This window comes from Ranitomeya variabilis, chromosome 1 (genome assembly GCF_051348905.1).
Source record: "Ranitomeya variabilis isolate aRanVar5 chromosome 1, aRanVar5.hap1, whole genome shotgun sequence".
Classification (NCBI taxonomy): Eukaryota; Metazoa; Chordata; class Amphibia; order Anura; family Dendrobatidae; genus Ranitomeya; species Ranitomeya variabilis.
This window is the reverse complement of record NC_135232.1, coordinates 502254772-502277716: the sequence shown is the minus strand read 5'-3', so window position 1 is coordinate 502277716 and position 22945 is coordinate 502254772. Positions and strand designations below refer to the sequence as shown.

General features: G+C 45.9%; 1 protein-coding gene across 2 annotated transcripts in view; it reads right to left on the bottom strand.

The window, feature by feature from the left end:
- Positions 1-22945, bottom strand: part of TM6SF2 (transmembrane 6 superfamily member 2) — a 59972-nt gene that overhangs the window by 5478 nt on the left and 31549 nt on the right. For both annotated transcript variants that reach the window (XM_077252497.1, XM_077252507.1), the window contains exons 4-7: positions 18389-18492; positions 16694-16776; positions 1966-2090; positions 1774-1875 (exon numbers count right to left, since the gene is read on the bottom strand). In XM_077252497.1, coding sequence (XP_077108612.1) covers positions 1774-1875; positions 1966-2090; positions 16694-16776; positions 18389-18492 — 414 coding nt within the window. The remainder of the gene's footprint in view (positions 1-1773; positions 1876-1965; positions 2091-16693; positions 16777-18388; positions 18493-22945) is intronic.

Genomic DNA, 22945 nt, shown 5'->3' with positions numbered 1-22945 from the left:
ACTACTGTCCACCATATTTATCTGATCTAATACTGGACATACCAGGTGTGCTGAAGTAAGAAGAGGCTGCTCACACCACTGTGCACCATATCTATCTGATCTAATACTGGAGCTATCAGGGGTGCTGAGGCAAGAAGAGGCTGCTCACACTGCTGTCCACCATATCTAACCGATCTAATACTGGAGCTATCAGGGGTGCTGAGGCAAGAAGAGGCTGCTCACACTGCTGTCCACCATATCTATCTGATCTAATACTGGACATACCAGGTGTACTGAAGTAAGAAGAGGCTGCTCACGCTGCTGTCCACCATACCTATCTGATCTAATACTGGAGCTATCAGGGGTGCTGAGGCAAGAAGAGGCTGCTCACACTGCTGTCCACCATATCTATCTGATCTAATACTGGACATACCAGGTGTGGTGCTGAAGTAAGAAGAGGCTGCTCAAGCTGCTGTCCACCATATCTACTGTATCTGATCTAATACGGGAGCTATCAGGGGAGCTGAGGCAAGAGGCTGCTCACACAGCTGTCCACCATATCTAATCTAATACTGGACATACCAGGGATGCTGAAGTAAGAAGCGGCTGCTCACGCTGCTGTCCACCATATCTATCTGATCTAATACTGGAGCTATCAGGGGTGCTGAGGCAAGAGGCTGGTCACACTGCTGTCCACCATATCTATCTGATCTAATACTGGACATACCAGGTGTGCTGAATTAAGAAGAGGCTGCTCACACTGCAGTCCACCATATCTATCTGATCTAATACTGGACATACTAGGTGTGCTGAAGTAAGGAGAGGCTGCTCACACTACTGTCCACCATATCTATCTGATATACTGGACATACCAGGTGAGCTGAAGTAAGAAGAGGCTGCTCACACTGCTGTCCACCATATCTATCTGATCTAATACTCGAGCTATCAGGGGTGCTGAGGTAAGAAGAGGCTCCTCACACTGCTGTCCTCCATATCTATCTGATCTAATATTGGAGCTATCAGGGGTGCTGAGGCAAGAAGAGGCTGCTCACACTACTGTTCATAATGTGTATCTAATCTGATATTGGAGATACCAGGGATGCTGAGGTAGGAAGATGTTGCTCTCATTGGAATCCACCCTGTCTTTCTGATCTAATGCTGGAGTTAACAGGGGTGCTAAGGTTAGAAGAGGCTGCTCACACTGCTGTCAACCATATCTATCTGATCTAATATTGGAGCTACCAGGGGTGCTGACGTAAGAAGAGGCTGCTCACACTGCTGTACACCTTATAGCAAGATCAATTTGGAAAGAAGCTGCTCTCACTGCTGTCAACCCTGGCTTTCTGATCTAATACTGGAGAAACCTGGAGTGTTAAGGTAAGAAGAGACTGTTCGTGCTGCTATCATCCTTGTCTTTCTGATCTAATACTAGAGATACCAGGGGTGCAGAGATAAGAAAAGACTGATCACACTGCTGTTCCCGGTCTTTCTAATATTAAATCTAGCATAGCCTTCAACTTCACATACTTGCTTCACGTGCTCATCTGTCCTATTTTTTGTGACAGGTTTCTATTAGTGTAGCAAGATGGAATCCATTTTAATGTGCTATTGACAAAATAAACATGATTTGCTAATTAAATGTGTTTTGGAATTTATTCATTATTACATTGCTTTCTAGATCACACATTCTATCGCAATGTTCATTAAATAAGCATTTAGCTATCACACCAATATAGTGGGATGTTACTGTGCCCACAATGGGCAACAGTGGATCATCATTATATTTATACTTACCAGGCCCCTGAAAAGAGTAAATGTAATAGCGCCCAACAGATACAAAATCAGTGCAATATCTACTGGGCGTTGAAAAATTCCTTCTTTGTGAGCCAATGTTATCTGAAAAAAATAAATTTATAGGCAACATAAAAATAGAAGGTTTATATTGTACAGGACACTGAGGAGTAAGGATGTTTCAGCCACTGTTACCTGTTCAGCTGGTATTTTGGTAAGGACATTCTTTTCTCTGAATATTCTCATTCCTGCCCAGACAGGAAGAAACAGGTAGGGGACATTAAGAATGAAGGCAGGACGGACTTCTGTCCCATACTTCCCTGAAATATAATCATATGACTTTGCTAAAATTCACTGCAGCAGAAAGATAAAAATGTCATCACATACGAATGAGACCAAACATCCCTCTTATGTTACAGTACGATAGAAGTGACTGAGTCATGGGCCCCTAGTGAGATTTCATCGCTGTACTGTAAGGCATGTACGCCCCCAGATCCACCATCAGAAGCGTATGTCTGTCTCCCAAGCCACTATGACACATCAACACATAAATCACTGTGACACCGTGGGATACAGGAGACAAGTCTTATTCCCAAGTCTTATGAAATCAAACATTAGTTTTACCAGTTCATCCTGACGGAACTGAAAGAGCAAACTCTAGTGAGGTTTTTAAGAGGTTTATCACTACCAAATAAACAAACGCTCTTAGTGTACATTTTCAATCGTAGCTTAACATCATGAATACGTTCCATGTCCATTTTCACACAGTTATAAGTGATTGTTTCGGAAATATGCTCAGAATAAAATGACAACATGAAACATGCCACTCTCAAGACTTTGAGTCTCTCATAACACAGGCCAACAAAAAACAACTTTTTTTATGTTTCTTTGATGAAAATAGGCAAATATTACTAATTTTGGGTCGAGAAACTCAAATATACCCACAGAATTGTTTAATTAGCTCTCGTTTTTTAGATACACGCCATGGAAGTATGTGCTGTAGGTAGCGAGAAGAATTCATTACAAGAGTATAAATTGCACAGTACAGTACACATATTTAGTATCGCCGCGTCCGTAACGACCCAACCTATAAAACTGTCCCACTAGTTAACCCCTTCAGTAAACACCGTAAGAAAAAAAAAAAAAAAACGAGGCAAAAAACAACGCTTTATTACCATACCGCCGAACAAAAAGTGGAATAACACGCGATCAAAAAGATGGATATAAATAACCATGGTACCGCTGAAAACGTCATCTTGTCCCGCAAAAAACAAGCCGCCATACAGCATCATCAGCAAAAAAATAAAAAAGTTATAGTCCTCAGAATAAAGCGATGCCAAAATAATTATTTTTTCTATAAAATAGTTTTTATCGTATAAAAGCGCCAAAACATTAAAAAATGATATAAATGAGGTATCGCTGTAATCGTACTGACCCGACGAATAAAACTGCTTTATCAATTTTACCAAACGCAGAACGGTATAAAGAAATTCATGAATAGCTGGTTTTTGGTTATTCTGCCTCACAAAAAACGGAATAAAAAGTGATAAAAAATGGTCACGTGTCCGAAAATGTTACCAATAAAAACGTCAACTCGTCCCGCAAAAAACAAGACCTCACATGACTCTGTGGACCAAAATGTGGAAAAATTATAGGTCTCAAAATGCCACGTATATAAGTGCCACGTATTTAAGTGCCACGTATAAGTGCCACGTATTTAAGTGCCACGTATAAGCAAAGTAATGATGGTAAGCAGTCTTCACAAGTGGAGTAATTGGTCTTCTTTGGTTGGCAAATGTCACATAACCACACACGTAACAAAAATTGTTAACAATATTTGCACATTTACGAGGCATTTTCAAAGTGTAAATTCTCTCCACAAAATTACTGCAACAAGAGAAAGAGACTTCAATTAGTACAAACTATGCAGACACAATTTATAAAATGGCTGACATTGGTTCAACAGGTCTGTAATCAGGTTTACCAATACACATTTGTTGAAAATTCAAAATTTCCCTATTTTCCTGCATAATAATCTTAAATGACCTGTATCTCAGCAACAAGAGCTAATAATGATTTTTAAGTAACATATTCGTTTTTAGGATGCTAAAATTATTACAAACCAGCTATTTTCATTTCAGAAACATTTTCACTGTTGGCCAGTGAATCAGTTATAGTTGTGCACTCGTCTGGACTTGGTCTCATGAGATTTCATATAATCTTATAGAATCCCTGCAAGACTGAATGATATATCTTTCATCGGTAATGGATGTGAGGGTATAAAAATGGTATGAACTTTGTGTGCTTCTTAAAGGAATTCTCCACTAAATACCCTAAGTTCCGAAAAAAAATCTACCATATAGAAAAGTAGCAGAAATCGGAGGTTGAAAATGCTGGAGGGTTAATCATGTTACTTGTGTTAGTGTGCAGAAAAGACATACTGATATATAAAAGATATACTGATTACCCAATTTTATTTAATCAAAACCATCTAATAGTTAAAGAAATGTAGCATAGGTTTTCTGTTACATAGCTTTAAAGGGGTTTTTCTCTTTCAACTTTCTTCAGCACATAGGACTTGTGGATGAGACCCTCCCCTGTTCCACCACTGCCTCTCCGGCATTGCTTTTGGTGATTGCTTACAGGCTTCAGCAATGAGGTCATGAATACAACACACATGACCGCTGCAGGCAATCACTAGGCTCAGCAGCTGTCTACATTGGCATAGCCACAGAGTCTGGTGATCGGCTGCAGCTGTCGTGTACCATTGTGGTACACAATAAACTGTGGTACACAATAAAAACTGGGAGCAGTGTTGGGGAGGGCGCCCTCTACAGGGGAAGGTGAGTAGTGCTGTGATTGTTATTTTCAACATCTGCAAAGGATGAAGAAAGATGAAATGTTTAAGGTACCAGTCTTGATAACATTATTTCTGCCTACAATCCTAACGGTGAGCCAAATACAACTCTACTAATATTGTTTAATCTTCAGATTAAACAGTCCAAAAATGGGCCACATTTATTACTGTGGCTCATGCTGGATCATGCTGGATCACAAAATTAGACATTTTGTTTTCCAATTTTACACCACTGATTAAATTAGTCTAAATATTTAACACCACAATTTGGGTGCAACTGGCTATGTTTAAGCCATGCACCTTCCCACTCAAAGCTATGCCCCAATGTCAGGTATGGTGAAAAACAAATCTTTAAAAAAAAAATAGAAATTGTAAAGCAAGACATGGACCCTAGTTTTTTGGTATAAATTGAACCAGAATGCAGTTGCATTTATCACTGTATCTCCCCCAATGTATCCCTTCATACCAAGCAGACGCTATGGAAGAAGTGCATGTAGAATGAAGCACTGCCATGTCAATACACAGGCAGACTGCAAACATCAGCATTATAGGAGCAGAGTAATTCTCTTGGCTGAAGTGATCTGCCCCACACTGCTTCTGTAGCAAAGTAACGGACTTATACACGTGGTCAAAATTGTTGGTACCCCTCGTCTAATGACAGAAAAATCCACAATGGTCACAGAAATAACTTGAATCTGACAAAAGTAATAATAAATAAAAGATCTATGAAAATGAACAAATGAAAGTCAGATATTTCTTTAAAACCATGCATCCACAGAATTAAAAAAAATAAATAAAATTCATGAAATCGGCCTGGACAGAAATGATGGTACCCCTGAAAATAATGCGACAAAAGGGACATGTTAAATCAAGGTGTGTCCACTAACTAGCATCCCAGGTGTCTACAATCTTGGAATCAGTGAGTGGGCCTGTATATAGAGCTACAGATACTCACTGTGCTGTTTGGTGATGGAGCGCCCCCACACCGCCGCAGGGCCGAGGGGTACCCGGAGCCGGGCCTCTGGGGTCTCAGTCCTGGGGTTGTCACAGTGGCTAGACCCGGTCCGTGGCCCTGTCTGTCAGTGGGGGACGTCCGTTGCAAATAGGTGCTGTTAACGGTGCAGGTCGCGGTAAATAACGAGGACACCAGGTTGCAGTCTTTTTACCTCTTTACTGAAGATGTGGGAGACCTCAGTCCAGAGCGCTGTTAACTGGGTTTTCAGAGACCGGCCGGTCCAACGACACATCAGGAGCTCTCTTTACAGGTGGGAATCAGTATCTACCTTCTAGCGCTGTGTGTTGTAGTTCTTCCCTGCTGAGCTCCCGGGATAGTCCTCACAACTGTTTCTTTCTGTCTCTACTGTTCCTTCTCCGTCCTCCAGTTGATATGGTAGGACGCACCCGTATGACGGGGTAGGCCTGGAGTTCTTCCGGGACCCTAGAGTCGCCCCTCTCCCACAGCTGCCTCCGTTGTCTGCTTAGGTGTTAAGTGAGACAGCCAACCTGTAGTTAGCTGCCCTGCCGTGGTTTGCAATGTACTTAAAGTCTCTTACTTGCTCGGCGTTCCGGCCACCGACTGTTTGCGCCTCAGAAGGATGTTGCCTCGGTCTAACAGCAAGACCCCTTCTGGTATTTCTCCTTTTCTGTATTCCCGTTGTTTACTGGTTAGTTCTGCTCTGAGGAGTCTGCCAGGATCCCATCCCTGACAGGTCCTCTCACTAGCTCTTCCCAGCTACTTCTCCCTGTCTTCCTGTCCAACCCCCAGTTTTACCAGAGTTGTGAGGAGTGGCCTACTAGATAGGACCACCCCCCCTGGTGGCCGGAGTGTGAAGTGTGGTGTGAGTGTACCTGATCAGAGAAACTCCCTAGTGCAATCAGACGCACCATAGCTCCCCGTAGTGGCGGAGCCACAGCACTGCAACAACCAGGACTCTGGGGTGCTGCACTCCCCCCCGGTTAAATCCAGTACTCCGGGACTGGGAAAACAAGAACAATAATACATGTTAACAGAAAACACACAAATTTTTGAAATAGCATAACAATTGAACATAACAGAGCTTCCCTTTACGGGAGGTGAGGATTCTTGAACGTTGCGAAAGTTTGGTCATGCACAGTTTATGACTCTCAGTTCAGTGGTTGAAACAGCGGGGACCCCGGGTAAACAAAGGGGCCCCCCTTGTGGAAGTTTTTTTTTTTTGAGCAATTCACCGTCCATTACTCTAGTGTCCATTTAAAAACCTGTAACAAAAGGATATGCATACAAACATTTTCAATTACATAGCAGCCCTATCAATACCTCCAAGTTTTGTAGCGGAGGGGAGTTTGATTTTGAGTGCTGCGTGTGGACCTTCGCAGCGCAGGGGTTGCTATTGGTCTAACAGGGCCCGCTATGCTTGCTACCGCTGGTGTAGTGCGCTGTTTTCTAACTACACTTCTAGTGAGTCTGGGTAGCACTGGCAGGTTGGGGCTCTCAGAGCTGCTGCTATCAACAGTGGGTACGGCAGGCTCACTGATAGCAGAGGGAGGATTTGCCGGTTCAACGGTTGGCATGGCTTCTTCAGGCAAGGCTTGTTGAGGTTGCGGGACCGGATGATCTGGTACCACCATTGTTTCTGGTGGGTCCGGCTGTGGAAACGTTAGAACAGGTACCGCGATGGCCTGATTTATCTGAGTCCAGGACTGGGGAAAGTCACCAAGGACAGTATGGAACATCTTCTCCTTTTCCACCGGCGGGGAGATTTCTGGGGCCGTGCCCCTCTTTTTCAACTTATCGGGGCAGACCTTAAGGTGATCCCTGGATACCGCTGTCGAGGTCTCCCCTCTGTCCTTGCTGATGAGACAGACCTTAGTGTTGTCGAAGTCGGATGGCAAGATGGTATACGGTTCCGCTTCCCATTGGTCATCAAGCTTGTGTAACCTCCTCTTTCGTTTAAGCACTTGCTCACCAGGTGACAGGGGCATCGCAGGAGCGTGTTGATTGTAGTCCCTTTCTTGTTTCTGCCTAGCCTGGGCGAGACTTCTCTCCACACACTCCTGTACTTCGCGGTATCTTCGCTGCCTTTCTGTATCCCAATCTGCCTCCGGCGAGGTATCTTCGGGTACTAGGACCCCCATGTCCAGATCAACGGGTAACCGACTAGACCTTCCTCGCATCAGGTACGCTGGAGTACAGTTGGTGGAACTTACTGGGATGTGGTTGTACATATCCACCAAGTCAGGCAACTTTGTCGGCCACAGGTTCCGTTCCTCCACAGGCAAGGTCTTCAATAAATCGATTACTACCTGGTTCATCTTCTCGCACATCCCGTTGGTTTGGGGGTGGTACGGTGTAGTTCTGATCTTCTTACACCCGTACAACTGGCAGAATTCTTGGAACACTTCCGCTTCGAATGCAGGCCCCTGATCGGTCAGTACTTTCTCTGGGTAGCCATGGGGTCTACAAAAGTGCTGCTGGAAGGCCCTGGCGGCAGTCCTAGCTGTTAGATCCTTGACAGGCACAACCACCAAAAACCTGGAGTAGTGGTCCACGATGGTAAGGGCGTAGATATAGCCCGACCGGCTAGGCGTCAGCTTCACATGATCCAGCGCGACCAGTTCGAGCGGCCGTTTGGTGATGATAGGCCGCAGGGGAGCCCGTTGACTGTCACGGTCCTTCCTTCGCAGACTACACGGACCGCACTCTCGACACCACTTCTCAATGGTTCTCTTCATGCCAATCCAATAGAACCTCCCTCGGAGCAGCTTCTCCAGCTTCCTCCATCCGAAGTGTCCGGCTCCATCATGGTAGGCTCCCAGAACCATGGGCGCATCTCGCCTTGGCACCACTATCTGCCACACCAATTCATGAGTACGTGGGTCGATGCTCCTCCTGCACAACTTGCCATCATGGATAAACAGTTTGCTTCTCCCCTTCCACAGCTGTTGAGTTTCTTGTGGATCATCTGGGCCAGGGTGCAACCCAGCCTGCGTCAAGAGTTCCTTCACCTGACGGACCGCGGGGTCACTATCCTGGGTTTCTGCCCATCCGTGGTGGGGCAGGGGATTCAGCGTGGCATCCGGTTGGTTCTTGTGCCTGTTCTTCACATGGTGAGAGTTCTGAGTGGCTTTGGGGCGATGGAAGGCAGGCAGCTCCACCTCTTCAAGTGCCTCCGGGTCTTCTCCCACTTCTGGTAGATTGGGCATTCGGGACAGAGCATCGGCATTGGCATTCTGGTGTCCTGCCCGATATTTGATGGTGAAATCATAGTTGGACAGCCGGGCCATCCACCGCTGTTCCAAAGCCCCGAGTTTGGCAGTACCCAGATGCGTTAGCGGATTGTTGTCCGTGAAGACAGTGAATTTCGCGGAGGCCAGGTAGTGCTTAAACCTCTCTGTCACTGCCCAGACGAGGGCCAGGAATTCCAGCTTAAAGGAACTATAGTGTCAGGGTTCCTTTCCGTGGGACGGAGTTTCCTGCTGGCGTAAGCGATCACCCTTTCTTTGCCGTTCTGAACCTGGGACAGCACGGCTCCTAATCCCACATTACTGGCATCTGTGTACAGCACAAACGGTTGATCGTATTCGGGGTAAGCCAGTATCTCTTCTCCCGTCAGTGCCGACTTCAAACAGGTGAAGGATTCCTCCAGCTCTTCGTTCCAATCAAAGGGGGTTTTCCTCCCCTTGGTCTTCTTTGGTTGGCCCACCAGCAGATTTTGCAAGGGTGCGGCCTTCTTGGTGAAATCCTTAATGAATCTCCGATAGTAACCTACCAACCCGAGGAACTGCCGGACTTCGTGGAGGTCACTAGGCTTTGGCCAGTCCTTGATCACTGTGACCTTGTCGGGGTCTGGGGCCACTCCTTCAGCGCTCACCACATGGCCCAGGTACTGCACTTTAGGTTTGAGCAGATGACACTTGGACGGTTTCACCTTTAAGCCGAATTTGGACAGGGCTTCGAACACCTCGGCCAGGTGCTTCAGATGGTCTTCGTAGGTCTTAGAGAAGACAATGACATCATCCAAATACAGCAGCACAGTTTCAAAGTTCATGTGTCCTAGGCAGCACTCCATCATCCTCTGGAACGTTCCTGGAGCATTGCACAGTCCGAAGGGCATGTAGTTGAACTCGCAGAGACCCATTGGTGTCGTGAAGGCCGTCTTCTCCTTGTCCGCCTCCGCTACAGGAACCTGCCAGTACCCACTGGTGAGATCTAAGGTAGAGAAGTAGTTAGCAGATTTTAAAGCAGCCAGAGATTCCTCTATCCTGGGCAGTGGGTATGCGTCCTTATGTGTAATGCGATTCAACTGCCTGTAATCAACACACATCCTCATTGTACCATCTTTCTTTTTAACGAGGACTAACGGAGCTGCCCAGGGGCTACAGCTGTCTCTCACCACCCCAGCCTCCTTCATTTCCCGCAACATGTCCTTGGCACACTGGTAATGAGCTGGGGGTACAGGGCGATATCTCTCTTTTATGGGTCGATGATCTCCCGTGGGGATGTGATGTTGGATCCCTTTCACCTGCCCAAAATCTGAGGGGTGTTTGCTGAATACCTGCTCGTACTCGTGTACCACCCTGTAAGCCCCCTGTATTTGATGAGACGGGGTGGAGTCAGTGCCCACATGCAGTTCCCGACACCAGTCTTTCGAGTGCTCTGCAGAACCTTTGTTCTCCGCCACGTTTGACGGGACCAAGGGTTCAGGTGTCTGTATTACACTATTATTGACAGTGAACAATTTGGCGAGCGTGGTATACTTGGTTAGGTGGACCTCTTCCTCCCCACAATTGAGGACACGTACGGGCACTCTCCCCTGTCGGACGTCAACCACCCCCCGGGCTGTCAGAACAGTAGGCCTATTGTCTGAATATACAGGTTCCACCAAGGCCTGGTAGTCCTTACCCCTGAGGCCTATGGCTGCTCGACACCATATTAACATTTCACTCTTGGGAGGTATCGCGATGGGGTTTGAATCACTTACAGTGACACGACCAATCTCACCACCAGTCAGCTCTACCTGCTGTCTCTGCATCAGAGCTCTGATTTCCTTCTGCAGGGCACGTTGCTCACTGTGGCCAGCGTTTTCTGCCACCTGTTGCAACAAAACAATCACTTCTGCAAGACAATTTTCTATAACATTAGTACCAAGAGTCATCATGGGATTACATTCTCGACGATCAATATCTACAATCACAATCCCTTGGGCTTTCAATTCCACCCGCCCCACTTTGATGGTGACCTCCTTATACCCCACTTGTGGCAACGGCTGACCATTACTGGCGATTATGGTGAAATCATCGTCAGGGCCACGAGTAATATCAGCGTCCTCCCAATACCGTTTGTAGAGCACGTAAGGTATAGTCGTCACCTGAGAACCGGTGTCCAGCAAAGCATTCAAGGGGATTCCATCAATCACTACAGGGAGAACTGGTCGTCCTCCAATATACTTGGTTCTCCAATGCTGCGGGCCTGACCGTCCTACTCCTGGGGGTTGGCCCTTTGCCCCAGGGGTTGCTCGTTTAAAGGACAGTACCTTGCAAGATGGCCCACCTGATGACAGCGGCGGCAGATGGGTCGTCCATCCTGGTGGAAGCGATCGTCGGGCCGGCTCCTGGTCGGCGGAGTCCTCCTCCGTCGCATCCAAGGGACATCCTCCGGGCTGGAAGCCAACTGGATCTTCTCTTTGGGGGCCTCCTGTAGGGACTGCACCGTCCGGGCCAGGGCAGCAACGCTCTTGGTTAGCTCTTGCATCTGGAGACGGAGTCCTGCAGGGGAGTCGTCCTCGAAGCTCTGGGCGTCGGCCTCCGCGGCAACTGGGGTATCCGATGCCACCTCCTGGTGGTAGGTGAGAGCGGGGCGCCTGGGTGGCACTGCGCGGCTGGGCTGCCGCTCCTGCAATGCCTGGATAGCTTTATCTTTAAACTGCGCAAAAGTCAAGTCTGGATTTTGCATGGCCAGGAAGTGCAATTGGCCCCGCTGGTGACTGCACAGGAGCCCCTCGATGAACCGCTCCTTCAGGATTTTATCCTCATCCTGCATGCTGCCGGGGTCACTCTGCTTAATGGCCCGCATCGCTTCCTGGAGATTAAGGGCATAGTCCCGTAAGCTATCCTGCGACCTCTGTTTGCATCCATAGAAAGTCAGTTTAATCTCTGTGGCAGTGCGAGTATCAAAGGTGGCTTTAAGCTTGGCAAAAATCTGTTGTGCAGTTCCTTTATCCTCAGCGGGCCAGGATTTCACTTCTCTCAGAGCCGCCCCAAAGAGTTGACCGGTTATCATATGGACCTTCTGAGGCTCGGTTAGGGGATAGAACTCGAGTAGGCTGCAGAGCCCTTCTTTAAAGAAAGTGAATGTATGCGCCTCCCCAGAGTATCGTGGGAGCCAGGTCGCTCCGGGCAGGTAGGGCATGGAGAAGGGCATTATGGCTTTTGCGTTAGCGGCGGTGTCCGACTGGCTGATGGGGGCAGCGGGCTCTGCGGCAGCCAGTGGCGGTATTAGGGCCGCGGCTTCGCCCGCTGCGGGGACCGGAGCTGCCCCTGCGTCCGCGGCTGCGACCGCCACCTCCTCTTCTCCCGACTCGGACATGGCCGTCCCTTCCTCCCACTAACCTGCTGGAGGTCGGAGTTCCTCTTCCGGGATTGGCGTCTCACCGCGCTTTCCGTTCCGCGCTTCTTTTGGCCGATCCCGCCCACGTAGCTAAGGCTCCTCCCTCCGCGCGCGGCAATGGCGAATTTTGGCGGTAACTTTCCGCGGCAAGCAGTAGCACACAGTCTCTCAATAAAGCTACAGTTCATGCACAACAAATCACAGTCTCTAGGCACACATGACCTGATTCTTCAGGCTTAAGTAGATCCTGTTCGTGACACCAAGGTTTGGAGCGCCCCCACACCGCCGCAGGGCCGAGGGGTACCCGGAGCCGGGCCTCTGGGGTCTCAGTCCTGGGGTTGTCACAGTGGCTAGACCCGGTCCGTGGCCCTGTCTGTCAGTGGGGGACGTCCGTTGCAAATAGGTGCTGTTAACGGTGCAGGTCGCGGTAAATAACGAGGACACCAGGTTGCAGTCTTTTTACCTCTTTACTGAAGATGTGGGAGACCTCAGTCCAGAGCGCTGTTAACTGGGTTTTCAGAGACCGGCCGGTCCAACGACACATCAGGAGCTCTCTTTACAGGTGGGAATCAGTATCTACCTTCTAGCGCTGTGTGTTGTAGTTCTTCCCTGCTGAGCTCCCGGGATAGTCCTCACAACTGTTTCTTTCTGTCTCTACTGTTCCTTCTCCGTCCTCCAGTTGATATGGTAGGACGCACCCGTATGACGGGGTAGGCCTGGAGTTCTTCCGGGACCCTAGAGTCGCCCCTCTCCCACAGCTGCCTCCGTTGTCTGCTTAGGTGTTAAGTGAGACAGCCAACCTGTAGTTAGCTGCCCTGCCGTGGTTTGCAATGTACTTAAAGTCTCTTACTTGCTCGGCGTTCCGGCCACCGACTGTTTGCGCCTCAGAAGGATGTTGCCTCGGTCTAACAGCAAGACCCCTTCTGGTATTTCTCCTTTTCTGTATTCCCGTTGTTTACTGGTTAGTTCTGCTCTGAGGAGTCTGCCAGGATCCCATCCCTGACAGGTCCTCTCACTAGCTCTTCCCAGCTACTTCTCCCTGTCTTCCTGTCCAACCCCCAGTTTTACCAGAGTTGTGAGGAGTGGCCTACTAGATAGGACCACCCCCCCTGGTGGCCGGAGTGTGAAGTGTGGTGTGAGTGTACCTGATCAGAGAAACTCCCTAGTGCAATCAGACGCACCATAGCTCCCCGTAGTGGCGGAGCCACAGCACTGCAACAACCAGGACTCTGGGGTGCTGCACTGACATGGTGTGTATCACACTCAACATGGACCAGAGGAAGCGAAGAAAAGAGTTGTCTCAGGAGATTAGAAAGAAAATTATAGACAAACATGTTAAAGGTAAAAGTTATAAGACCATCTCCAAGCAGCTTGATGTTCCTGTGCCTACAGTTGCACATATTATTCAGAAATTTAAGATCCATGGGACTGTAGCCAACCTTCCTGGACGTGGCCGCAGGAGGAAATTTGATGACAAATCAAAGAGACGGATAATACGAATGGTAACAAAGGAACCCAGAAAAACTTCTAAACAGATTAAAGGTGAACTTCAAGCTCAAGGAACATCACTGTCAGATCGCACCATCCGTCGTTGTATGAGCCAAAGTGGACATCATGGGAGACAACCAAGGAAGACACCATTGTTGAAAAAATCTTAAAAAAGCCAGACTGGAATTTGCCAAACTTCATGTTGACAAGCCACAAAGCTTCTGGTAGAATGTCCTATGGACAGATGAGACAAAAATGGAACCTTTTGGCAAGGCACATCAGCTCTATGTTCACAGATGGAAAAATAAAGCATATGAAAAAGAGAACATTGTCCCTACTGTGAAACATGGAGGCTCTGTTATGTTCGGGGGCTGCTTTGCTGAATCTGGCACAGGGTGTCTACAATCTTTGCAGGGTACAATGAAATAACTATTCTGAAGTGGCCTTCTATGAGCCCTGACCTAAATCCTATTGAGCCTCTTTTGAAAGAGCTGAAACATGCAGTCTTGAAAAGGCATCCTTCGAACACGAGGCAACTGGAGCAGTTTGCTCTTTAGGAGTGGCCAAAATACCTGTCGAGAGGTGCAGAAGTCTCATTGACAGTTACAGGAATCATTTGATTGCAGTGTCTGCCTCAAAAGGTTGTGCAACAAAATATTAATTTAAGGGTCATTTATGTCCAGGCCTATTTCATGAGTTTTACTTTTCTTTTTAATTCTGTGGAAGCATGGTTGAAAAGCCATGTGTGACTTTCATTTGTTCATTTTCATAGATTTTTTATTTATTATTACTTTTGTCAGATTCAAGTGATTTATGTCGCCATTATAGGTTTTCCTATCATTAAAAGAGGGGTACCACCATTTTTTACCACAGGCCACCCGAAGTACGGGCATATCATTAACTCAAAACTGAAAACAAAGATTAAACAACAACCACAAGATGGATGTCATCAACCAAGGTATCATTGTAATCAGCATAACGGCGACAACTTGACACTGTAGGTTACTGTGCACAATCCTGCTGACAGGTTCCCTTTAAACTCCTTTATCTCACTTGGATAAAACCCTATTGCGCTGTCTTTTCCTCCTAGTTTTATTCTGTGACCATAATATGTAAATCACATATGAGCTGTCACCAGGGCCGGCGTCAGCACCCGGCATACCCGGGCAAGTGCCGGGGCCCTGGCGAGACAGGGGGGCCCATTTATGGCAGTAACATCCAAGTACTGTACACACACATGCGCTCCTGGGGCCCCGCAGCTGGACTACATCCCTGCTGTGTGTGACTCTTAGGTGACAGCACATCAATCATCCCCGCCGCGCCGGAGCCCCGGCAGCAGGCGGCACAGAGTCTCTGAGGGTTTCGCTGGCGCTGCGCAATACTCACCTCCGCCTTCACCATGGATACATAGAGTCACTTCCAGGCCGGCGGTCATCTGTCCTGTCACTTCCGGGCGGGTGAGAATATCTAGAGCTCGTCATCCTAAGAGGCAACAAGAGCTCAAAAGAGGATCATCCATTCCACGTCCACCGTCCAGGACAGGTCCGGCGGCGGCACTCGGCAGCGCCAAGCAGAAGACGAGCAGCAGCTGCAATCAGGAGCATGGTTGGTGCATGCACAAAGGGGGCAGCGGCGCCACGTGAAGCAATGACTGGGTGAGTCTTCGGTCCCAAGGCATTGCGGGGGCGAGGGGATGCAGCCTGCTGCCTGGGAGCCGACTCCTGAGGACAAGGTACGAGTACGACCCGTACCGTACAGGCGGCGGCAGGAGTGGATGGTCTCTGCAACTTACTTGCAAGACAGTACTGTCTAGGTCCTCTGGGACTTGTGTGCAGCCAGCTACAATATGGTATGTTAGCTATGCTGGCTGGGACTTGTCATAGACTACTGTATATTCTAAATGGCTGGCTGTGTTATACTATGTGGGCGGTGTAATGTTATATACTACATCATGGGGCTGTGCTATACTACATGTGCTGTGCTGTATATTACATGTGCTGTGCTGTATACTGCATGGGCTGTGCTGTATACTGCATGGGCTGTGCTGTATACTGCATGGGCTGTGCAGTATACTGCATGGGCTGTGCAATATACTACGTGGCTGTGCAATATAATACGTGGCTGTGCTATATACTACGTGGCTGTGCTATATACTACGTGGCTGTGTTACATACTACGTGGCTGTGTTACATACTACGTGGCTGTGTTACATTCTACGTGGCTGTGTTACATTCTACGTGGCTGTGTTACATTCTACGTGGCTGTGTTACATTCTACGTGGCTGTGCTATATGCTACGTGGGATGTGTTAGATGCTATGTGGCCTGTGCAATATACTACATGGCTGTGTTATATGCTACGTGGCTGTGCTATATTTCTGTGCTGTATCTGTGCATCATGAATCGTGGTATGTGTTAAAGAGGGGGCCCACTGAGACTCTTTCGCCCGGGGCCCTCAAAAACCTGGAGCCGGCCCTGGCTGTCACGGTCCAATGTTATTCTATGAGGCTATACACGTCAGATTTTCTTCTCGGACCGGCTCCAGATTTTCAGATTGCACTCGACCATGCAAGTCAATGTGTCCCTGGAATCGGATTGCACTCTGATGACATCTGAGTGTAGTCAGATTTCCATGGACTGACAGATTGGATAGGATGGAGACATTTTTCTCTCCATTTTCTTCTCATACAAGAGAATCAGATCACGCTCTGACCAGAGATTGATCAGTGTGTGATTTTCATAATTGCCCGATTCTCTCAAAGGAGAGCATATACACTGGTGGTCATCTAGCTTTAGGATAGGCCATCAATAATAGATTTGTGCAGGTTTGACACCTGGTAACCCTTCCATTCCAATCAACTGACTGAAGGGCCGGCACTTATCTAGTGAGTGAGTTGTGCCATGTAAATAAAGAAGGGGAGCTGTGCCTTATGAACAAGCTGTGGATACTTGAAACTAGTAAGCTGGTGAACAATAGGTACTGATCATGACTTACCAACCACATTGCCAGGCAAAAACACCAGCATGCTCATAATGAGTGATCCCAGCCAGAAAAGACCCACTGTCTTGTAGTTCTTCCTGTCAGAAAGACATGAAAGTACAACATTTCTTATCAGAAAGTAGGCTGCAGTTACAGGACAGTACCAAAAACATTCTGCAGCCTCCAAGGTCCCACGCCTAGCCATGAGCAATCTATCTGACATGGCGACCATAGACTGCTATTATTATCTATATGTTACCCATATAACTAATTCTGACCAATAAAACACACTCAATTATTCACATTTCTTGTCACGGTTTAGATATTTTTGCTGCTCTAGCAGTTATCTCACATTCACCCAAGGAAAACTTTTTGAATCGCACAGCAAGGAAATGGTAACAGATTATTCTCTATGGGGAGGGAAAATTATTCACATTATTGGAAATATCTTTTCAAACATGTTATAAAGGCCAAATATACATTAGACGGCTGTCGTCTGGATGGTTCGACCGGCAGCCACCTGTCCCGACTACACCATAGACAAGAATAATTGGCTTTTCCGAGCGCACCAGTGTTCTCTACAAGAGAGCAGGTCATCTTGGCGCCAAACAAAAAGGTTTGCAGTTGGAATTCCAAATAATATTCGGACAACTTGAGTCTAATGTGTATGGAGGCATTAAGGTTTGAAATAAAGTTCATCAGCCAGCAAAGAGGGAGCCCACATACTATGACTGTCATATTGCCCCAATACAGCACTGTCCCATGTGTGGACTATTAGGTTATCTCAAACTAATCATGCTTGATAACATAGTTACGTAGGTTGAAAAAAAACCTGGGTCCATCAAGTTCAACCTTTCTCCACCAATTATACAGTATTTTTGCACTACTAGATAGTTTTATCAAGAAAAATAATCTTCATAAAAAGTCTTATTGTCCATAAACAAAGGGCAAGCCTCATCCCCATGATTGATTTCTTAATGATCGGTCACTAATAAAAGTTCTCAGTTTGATTATTGAGAGAGCTGGGTGGCTCCAGTGTTCTTCCTCCCACTACACAGTGCTGACCAGGGATGCTGGTCAGATTAGTACAGGGAAGCAGAAGCTAAACACATATAGCTGGCATGGAGAGATCTGTGCACACTTTTAAAGCCCCCAAGAACAGCCCCATCCACCTCCTGGCTAACACCAACATTTGTCTGTGATGGCAATTAGTCTTTAGCATGTCAGCATTGTTGTAAGAGAACTCGTCTTTATAATAGGTACTGCTTTCTCCTGTATGCTCTTCCACAGTGACTCTCTTTAATTGAGTTTTTGCTGGGTCAATTTTGCAAAAGTTCTTAGCAATCCTTTGCTCCTCCAACCCCTCAGCCCCACGCTTTGTCCCGAGTTGTTTTAAAAGAGTAACAGAGAAACACAAAAGAAAAAATATTAAAATGAATTTAACTAAGGTGCCCCTATACTTCCTTAGATGACCAGAGACATTTTTTCCTATTTTCTATTATCTAATCCATGGTGATTCTTATAGTTATAATATAAATATAATTTATATTTTTCAACAATGGCCTTTTCCACGATTCTGAATACATAGAAGAAAAGTACGCCTCACAAGTTAAAGCTAATATTTTTTCATTCATTTTAGACTTGCCTAGTAAGCTTAGAAATGTAAAGACAACATATGCAAATCCCAGAGCAAATAATTCCATTACTTACTGACGAGCAATTGCTCCCAACATTATCAAGTAGAGCAGGTAATGCACAGTACCATCCCACAGGCAAATAAGCATTCCATGCGCAGTACGGAGGTATGGCTCCCCCTGCAGGTAGAAAGTGATATTAGCAAATCAATATTGAATAGTTTAAATCTCGCAGATGCCTGCTGTGTCAGCACATCATTGCAACGTGACTAAGATACCATGTCCCTGAAATTATTGCATAGACCAGGAATAAGTAACCTACACTACAGTTGTTCTAAAGCTACAATTCCAACTTTGCTGCTAACAATAACAGAAGATTTACTGTGGGGGGAATAATTATTTGATCCTTTGCTGATTTTATAAGTTTGCCCACTGATAAAGACATGACCAGTGTATAATTTTAAGGGTAGGTTAATTTTAACATTGAGAGATAGAATATCAAAAATAAAATCCAGAAAATCACATAACTTTATTTGCATTTTGCAGTGAGAAATAAGTATAATTAATACTTGGTGGCAGTTGATGATGAGATTTGCGCACATGTCAGGAGGAATTTTGGTCCACTCCTCTTGGCAGATCATCTCTAAATCATTACGATTTTGAGGCTGTCGCTTGGCAGCTGGGAGCATCAACTCCCTCCATAAGTTTTCTATGGGATTAAGGAGTGGAGACTGGCTAGGCCACTCCATGACCTTAATGTCATTTCCAGTCAACGAAGGTCTCTTCCTCTTTCAAATATGGTGTTTGTGGGTTCCAATAGCCTAAAGTGCATGCGTGTCTTATGGGCCCTCTGCTCGAGCTTTTGTTAGTATTAATATGCTACTATCGACTCCAGCGCATTGCCAGATATATATCTTAGGGTAGGTGAACACAGTTAGTAAACGCTGACGGTTGGAGGCGGAGTACTTGCACAGAGTCCAACCCGCTGCGTTCAGATGTTACAGCATAGTGGATGGGATTTCAAGAAATCCCATGCCCACTATTCGTGCACCGATGCCCGCAGCTCACCCGCAGAGACGGACATGTGGCGAGTCTTTCCAGACGACAGCATGTCAATTTATCTTGCAGAGACGCGAGGCTCCGCAAAATAAATCTCACCCGTACAATGTATAGGACGCGATGATTCCGCACAGTTCAATGAACACATGCGGAATCACCTGAGTTCAATAGCCGTCAGCGCTTTAGGTGCAGCGGACGTGTGCTGGGTCCAAAGCGCTGCCAATTACTGAGATTACTTACCTAAGATGGCGCAGGGGACTTCAGAGAACTTTTGCAGTTGCACAGTGACCTTTTTTCCTTTCTCTCTCCTTATTCTTATGTCATAGAAATGCACAATTGATTAGTAAGGATGCCAGAGATGGCGATTTTCTGAATACATGATTGGGGGAGTAATAGCTGTACATAATTATACACATGGATTTTATGCTTTATGAACTGATTTTTGTGATTATTATGCACTTGAACATGATACTTGTATGTTTTACACTTGTTCAGTTTCTACATCATGTTATTACTATTGTGATGTCTTTCTTATATAATATTTATTAACCACTTGTATAATTGAAGCACCTATAAAAAGAATGCAAATACACACTTGTATTGCTTAAGAAAGGTTCTCATTTAAAACCAAAACGATGCCGTTATGGGCTATTAAAAATGACAAGTTTTTCACCTCTCTATTGGTGTGCCGCTTCCATTTTTTTAAATTCATATTTAATATAGTGATAGAAGAGGGCTGTCAGCTTTAGGATCATTCCACAAATCTAGAGAAGACATAAAATGCTCACACTAGATACTGTAGCTCTTCACAGTTCTTCTAAAATGATTAGCCTGCTGGTTATAACACAGACTGAGGGATTCCAGCAACATGAGCACAGTGTGCTAAGTGCATGTTCATGCTGTTATTACCCAATTCCTTTTTTTCTCCTTGAAGTGGTAATGTAGCTTTCATCTTAAAATGTAAATCTTCGTCTTAATTATGTAAATCAGGATGTTTTGGGTGTTTCATTTTTCCACACTGACTGCTTGGCTACCTTTAAAGTGGTTGTCTTGTGTTCTTAAATTAAAATTGCCAAGTGCTTCTAAAAAGAAGCAACTTTTGCTATTTACCTATTAAAAATCCTCTCCATTCTGAAGACAAGAGAGATTTTTAATTATATTACGCACACTTTGTTGAGTTAAATAGGTGAGGAACACGTAGCATGAGTAGGCTCAATGTTTTAGAGCAGAGATCCCCAACCTGTGGCTCAGGAGCCACATATGGCTCGCAGCTGCGGCTGTCTGCCAGCTTTGTGCACCATTACCAGATCTAGCAAAGTGCTATCAGATGATGACTTTGAGAGTTGCACCTCACAAAAGAGTCAATCTGGATGCACTCATACTGGTATTGGAGTTGGAGAGATAAATTAAGTAAATTTTAAGCTGGACATAGGATGACACAGTGTGGTGGGAGTGCTTGATGCAAGAATACCAAATGGGGGTAACATGGGATCTAGGTATACTGTTTTGGTGTGATTTCTAGGGTAGAAGCTCTGGCTGTCATTATACTGTTCATGGGGGCTCTAGACGTAATTACAGTGGGAGCGGCAGGAGCTGCTGGTCACTATTCAAGGGGGCTCTGGATGTGGCTCGCCACCCTCACTCATAGCTGAATATGGCTCTGGAGGTATAAAAAAGGTTGGGGACCACTACTTTAGCCTCCAAGCACTACTCTGAAGTTGGCCGATTTATTAGATCCAGCCAGCTTCAGTGTCTTTGCGCTTCTCCCTTTTTACATCCCGTCAGAGGCCACAGGCTCAAAAAGGATAGTCAGATAGACGTGACACTGACTTTTTTATAGGTCCTCATTTATTTTAATGGTGTCAGGAAAGCAATCACATTGTATTTTCTTGACTAGTCAGGCCGAAAAAGTCTCTATTTTAAAATGCTTCATGGAGCAATTATTAGAGACTTGCGTGAATCTAATCAGCTGATATAAACTGAGCATAGAAACAGTCGGCACTATGTAGCGATTAGCTTTAAAAAACGTACAGTGGGGCAAAAAAGTATTTAGTCAGTCAGGAATAGCGCAAGTTCCACCACTTAAAAAGATGAGAGGCGTCTGTAATTTACATCATAGGTAGACCTCAACTATGGGAGACAAACTGAGAAAAAAAAATCCAGAAAATCACATTGTCTGTTTTTTTATCATTTTATTTGCATTTTATGGTGGAAAATAAGTATTTGGTCAGAAACAAAATTTCATCTCAATACTTTGTAATCTATCCTTTGTTGGCAATGACAGAGGTCAAACGTTTTCTGTAAGTCTTCACAAGGTTGCCACACACTGTTGTTGGTATGTTGGCCCATTCCTCCATGCAGATCTCCTCTAGAGCAGTGATGTTTTTGGCTTTTCGCTTGGCAACACGGACTTTCAACTCCCTCCAAAGGTTTTCTATAGGGTTGAGATCTGGAGACTGGCTAGGCCACTCCAGGACCTTGAAATGCTTCTTACGAAGCCACTCCTTCGTTGCCCTGGCGGTGTGCTTTGGATCATTGTCATGTTGAGAGACCTAGCCACGTTTCATCTTCAATGCCCTTGCTGATGGAAGGAGGTTTGCACTCAAAATCTCACGAAACATGGCCCCATTCATTCTTTCATGTACCCGGATCAGTCGTCCTGGCCCCTTTGCAGAGAAACAGCCCCAAAGCATGATGTTTCCACCACCATGCTTTACAGTAGGTATGGTGTTTGATGGATGCAACTCAGTATTCTTTTTCCTCCAAACACGACAAGTTGTGTTTCTACCAAACAGTTCCAGTTTGGTTTCATCAGACCATAGGACATTCTCCCAAAACTCCTCTGGATCATCCAAATGCTCTCTAGCAAACTTCAGACGGGCCCGGACATGTACTGGCTTAAGCAGTGGGACACGTCTGGCACTGCAGGATCTGAGTCCATGGTGGCGTAGTGTGTTACTTATGGTAGGCCTTGTTACATTGGTCCCAGCTCTCTGCAGTTCATTCACTAGGTCCCCCCGCGTGGTTCTGGGATTTTTGCTCACCGTTCTTGTGATCATTCTGACCCCACGGGGTGGGATTTTGCGTGGAGCCCCAGATCGAGGGAGATTATCAGTGGTCTTGTATGTCTTCCATTTTCTAATTATTGCTCCCACTGTTGATTTCTTCACTCCAAGCTGGTTGGCTATTGCAGATTCAGTCTTCCCAGCCTGGTGCAGGGCTACAATTTTGTTTCTGGTGTCCTTTGACAGCTCTTTGGTCTTCACCATAGTGGAGTTTGGAGTCAGACTGTTTGAGGGTGTGCACAGGTGTCTTTTTATACTGATAACAAGTTTAAACAGGTGCCATTACTACAGGTAATGAGTGGAGGAAAGAGGAGACTCTTAAAGAAGAAGTTACAGGTCTGTGAGAGCCAGAAATCGTGATTGTTTGTTTCTGACCAAATACTTATTTTCCACCATAAAATGCAAATAAAATGATAAAAAAACAGACAATGTGATTTTCTGGATTTTTTTTTCTCAGTTTGTCTCCCATAGTTGAGGTCTACCTATGATGTAAATTACAGACGCCTCTC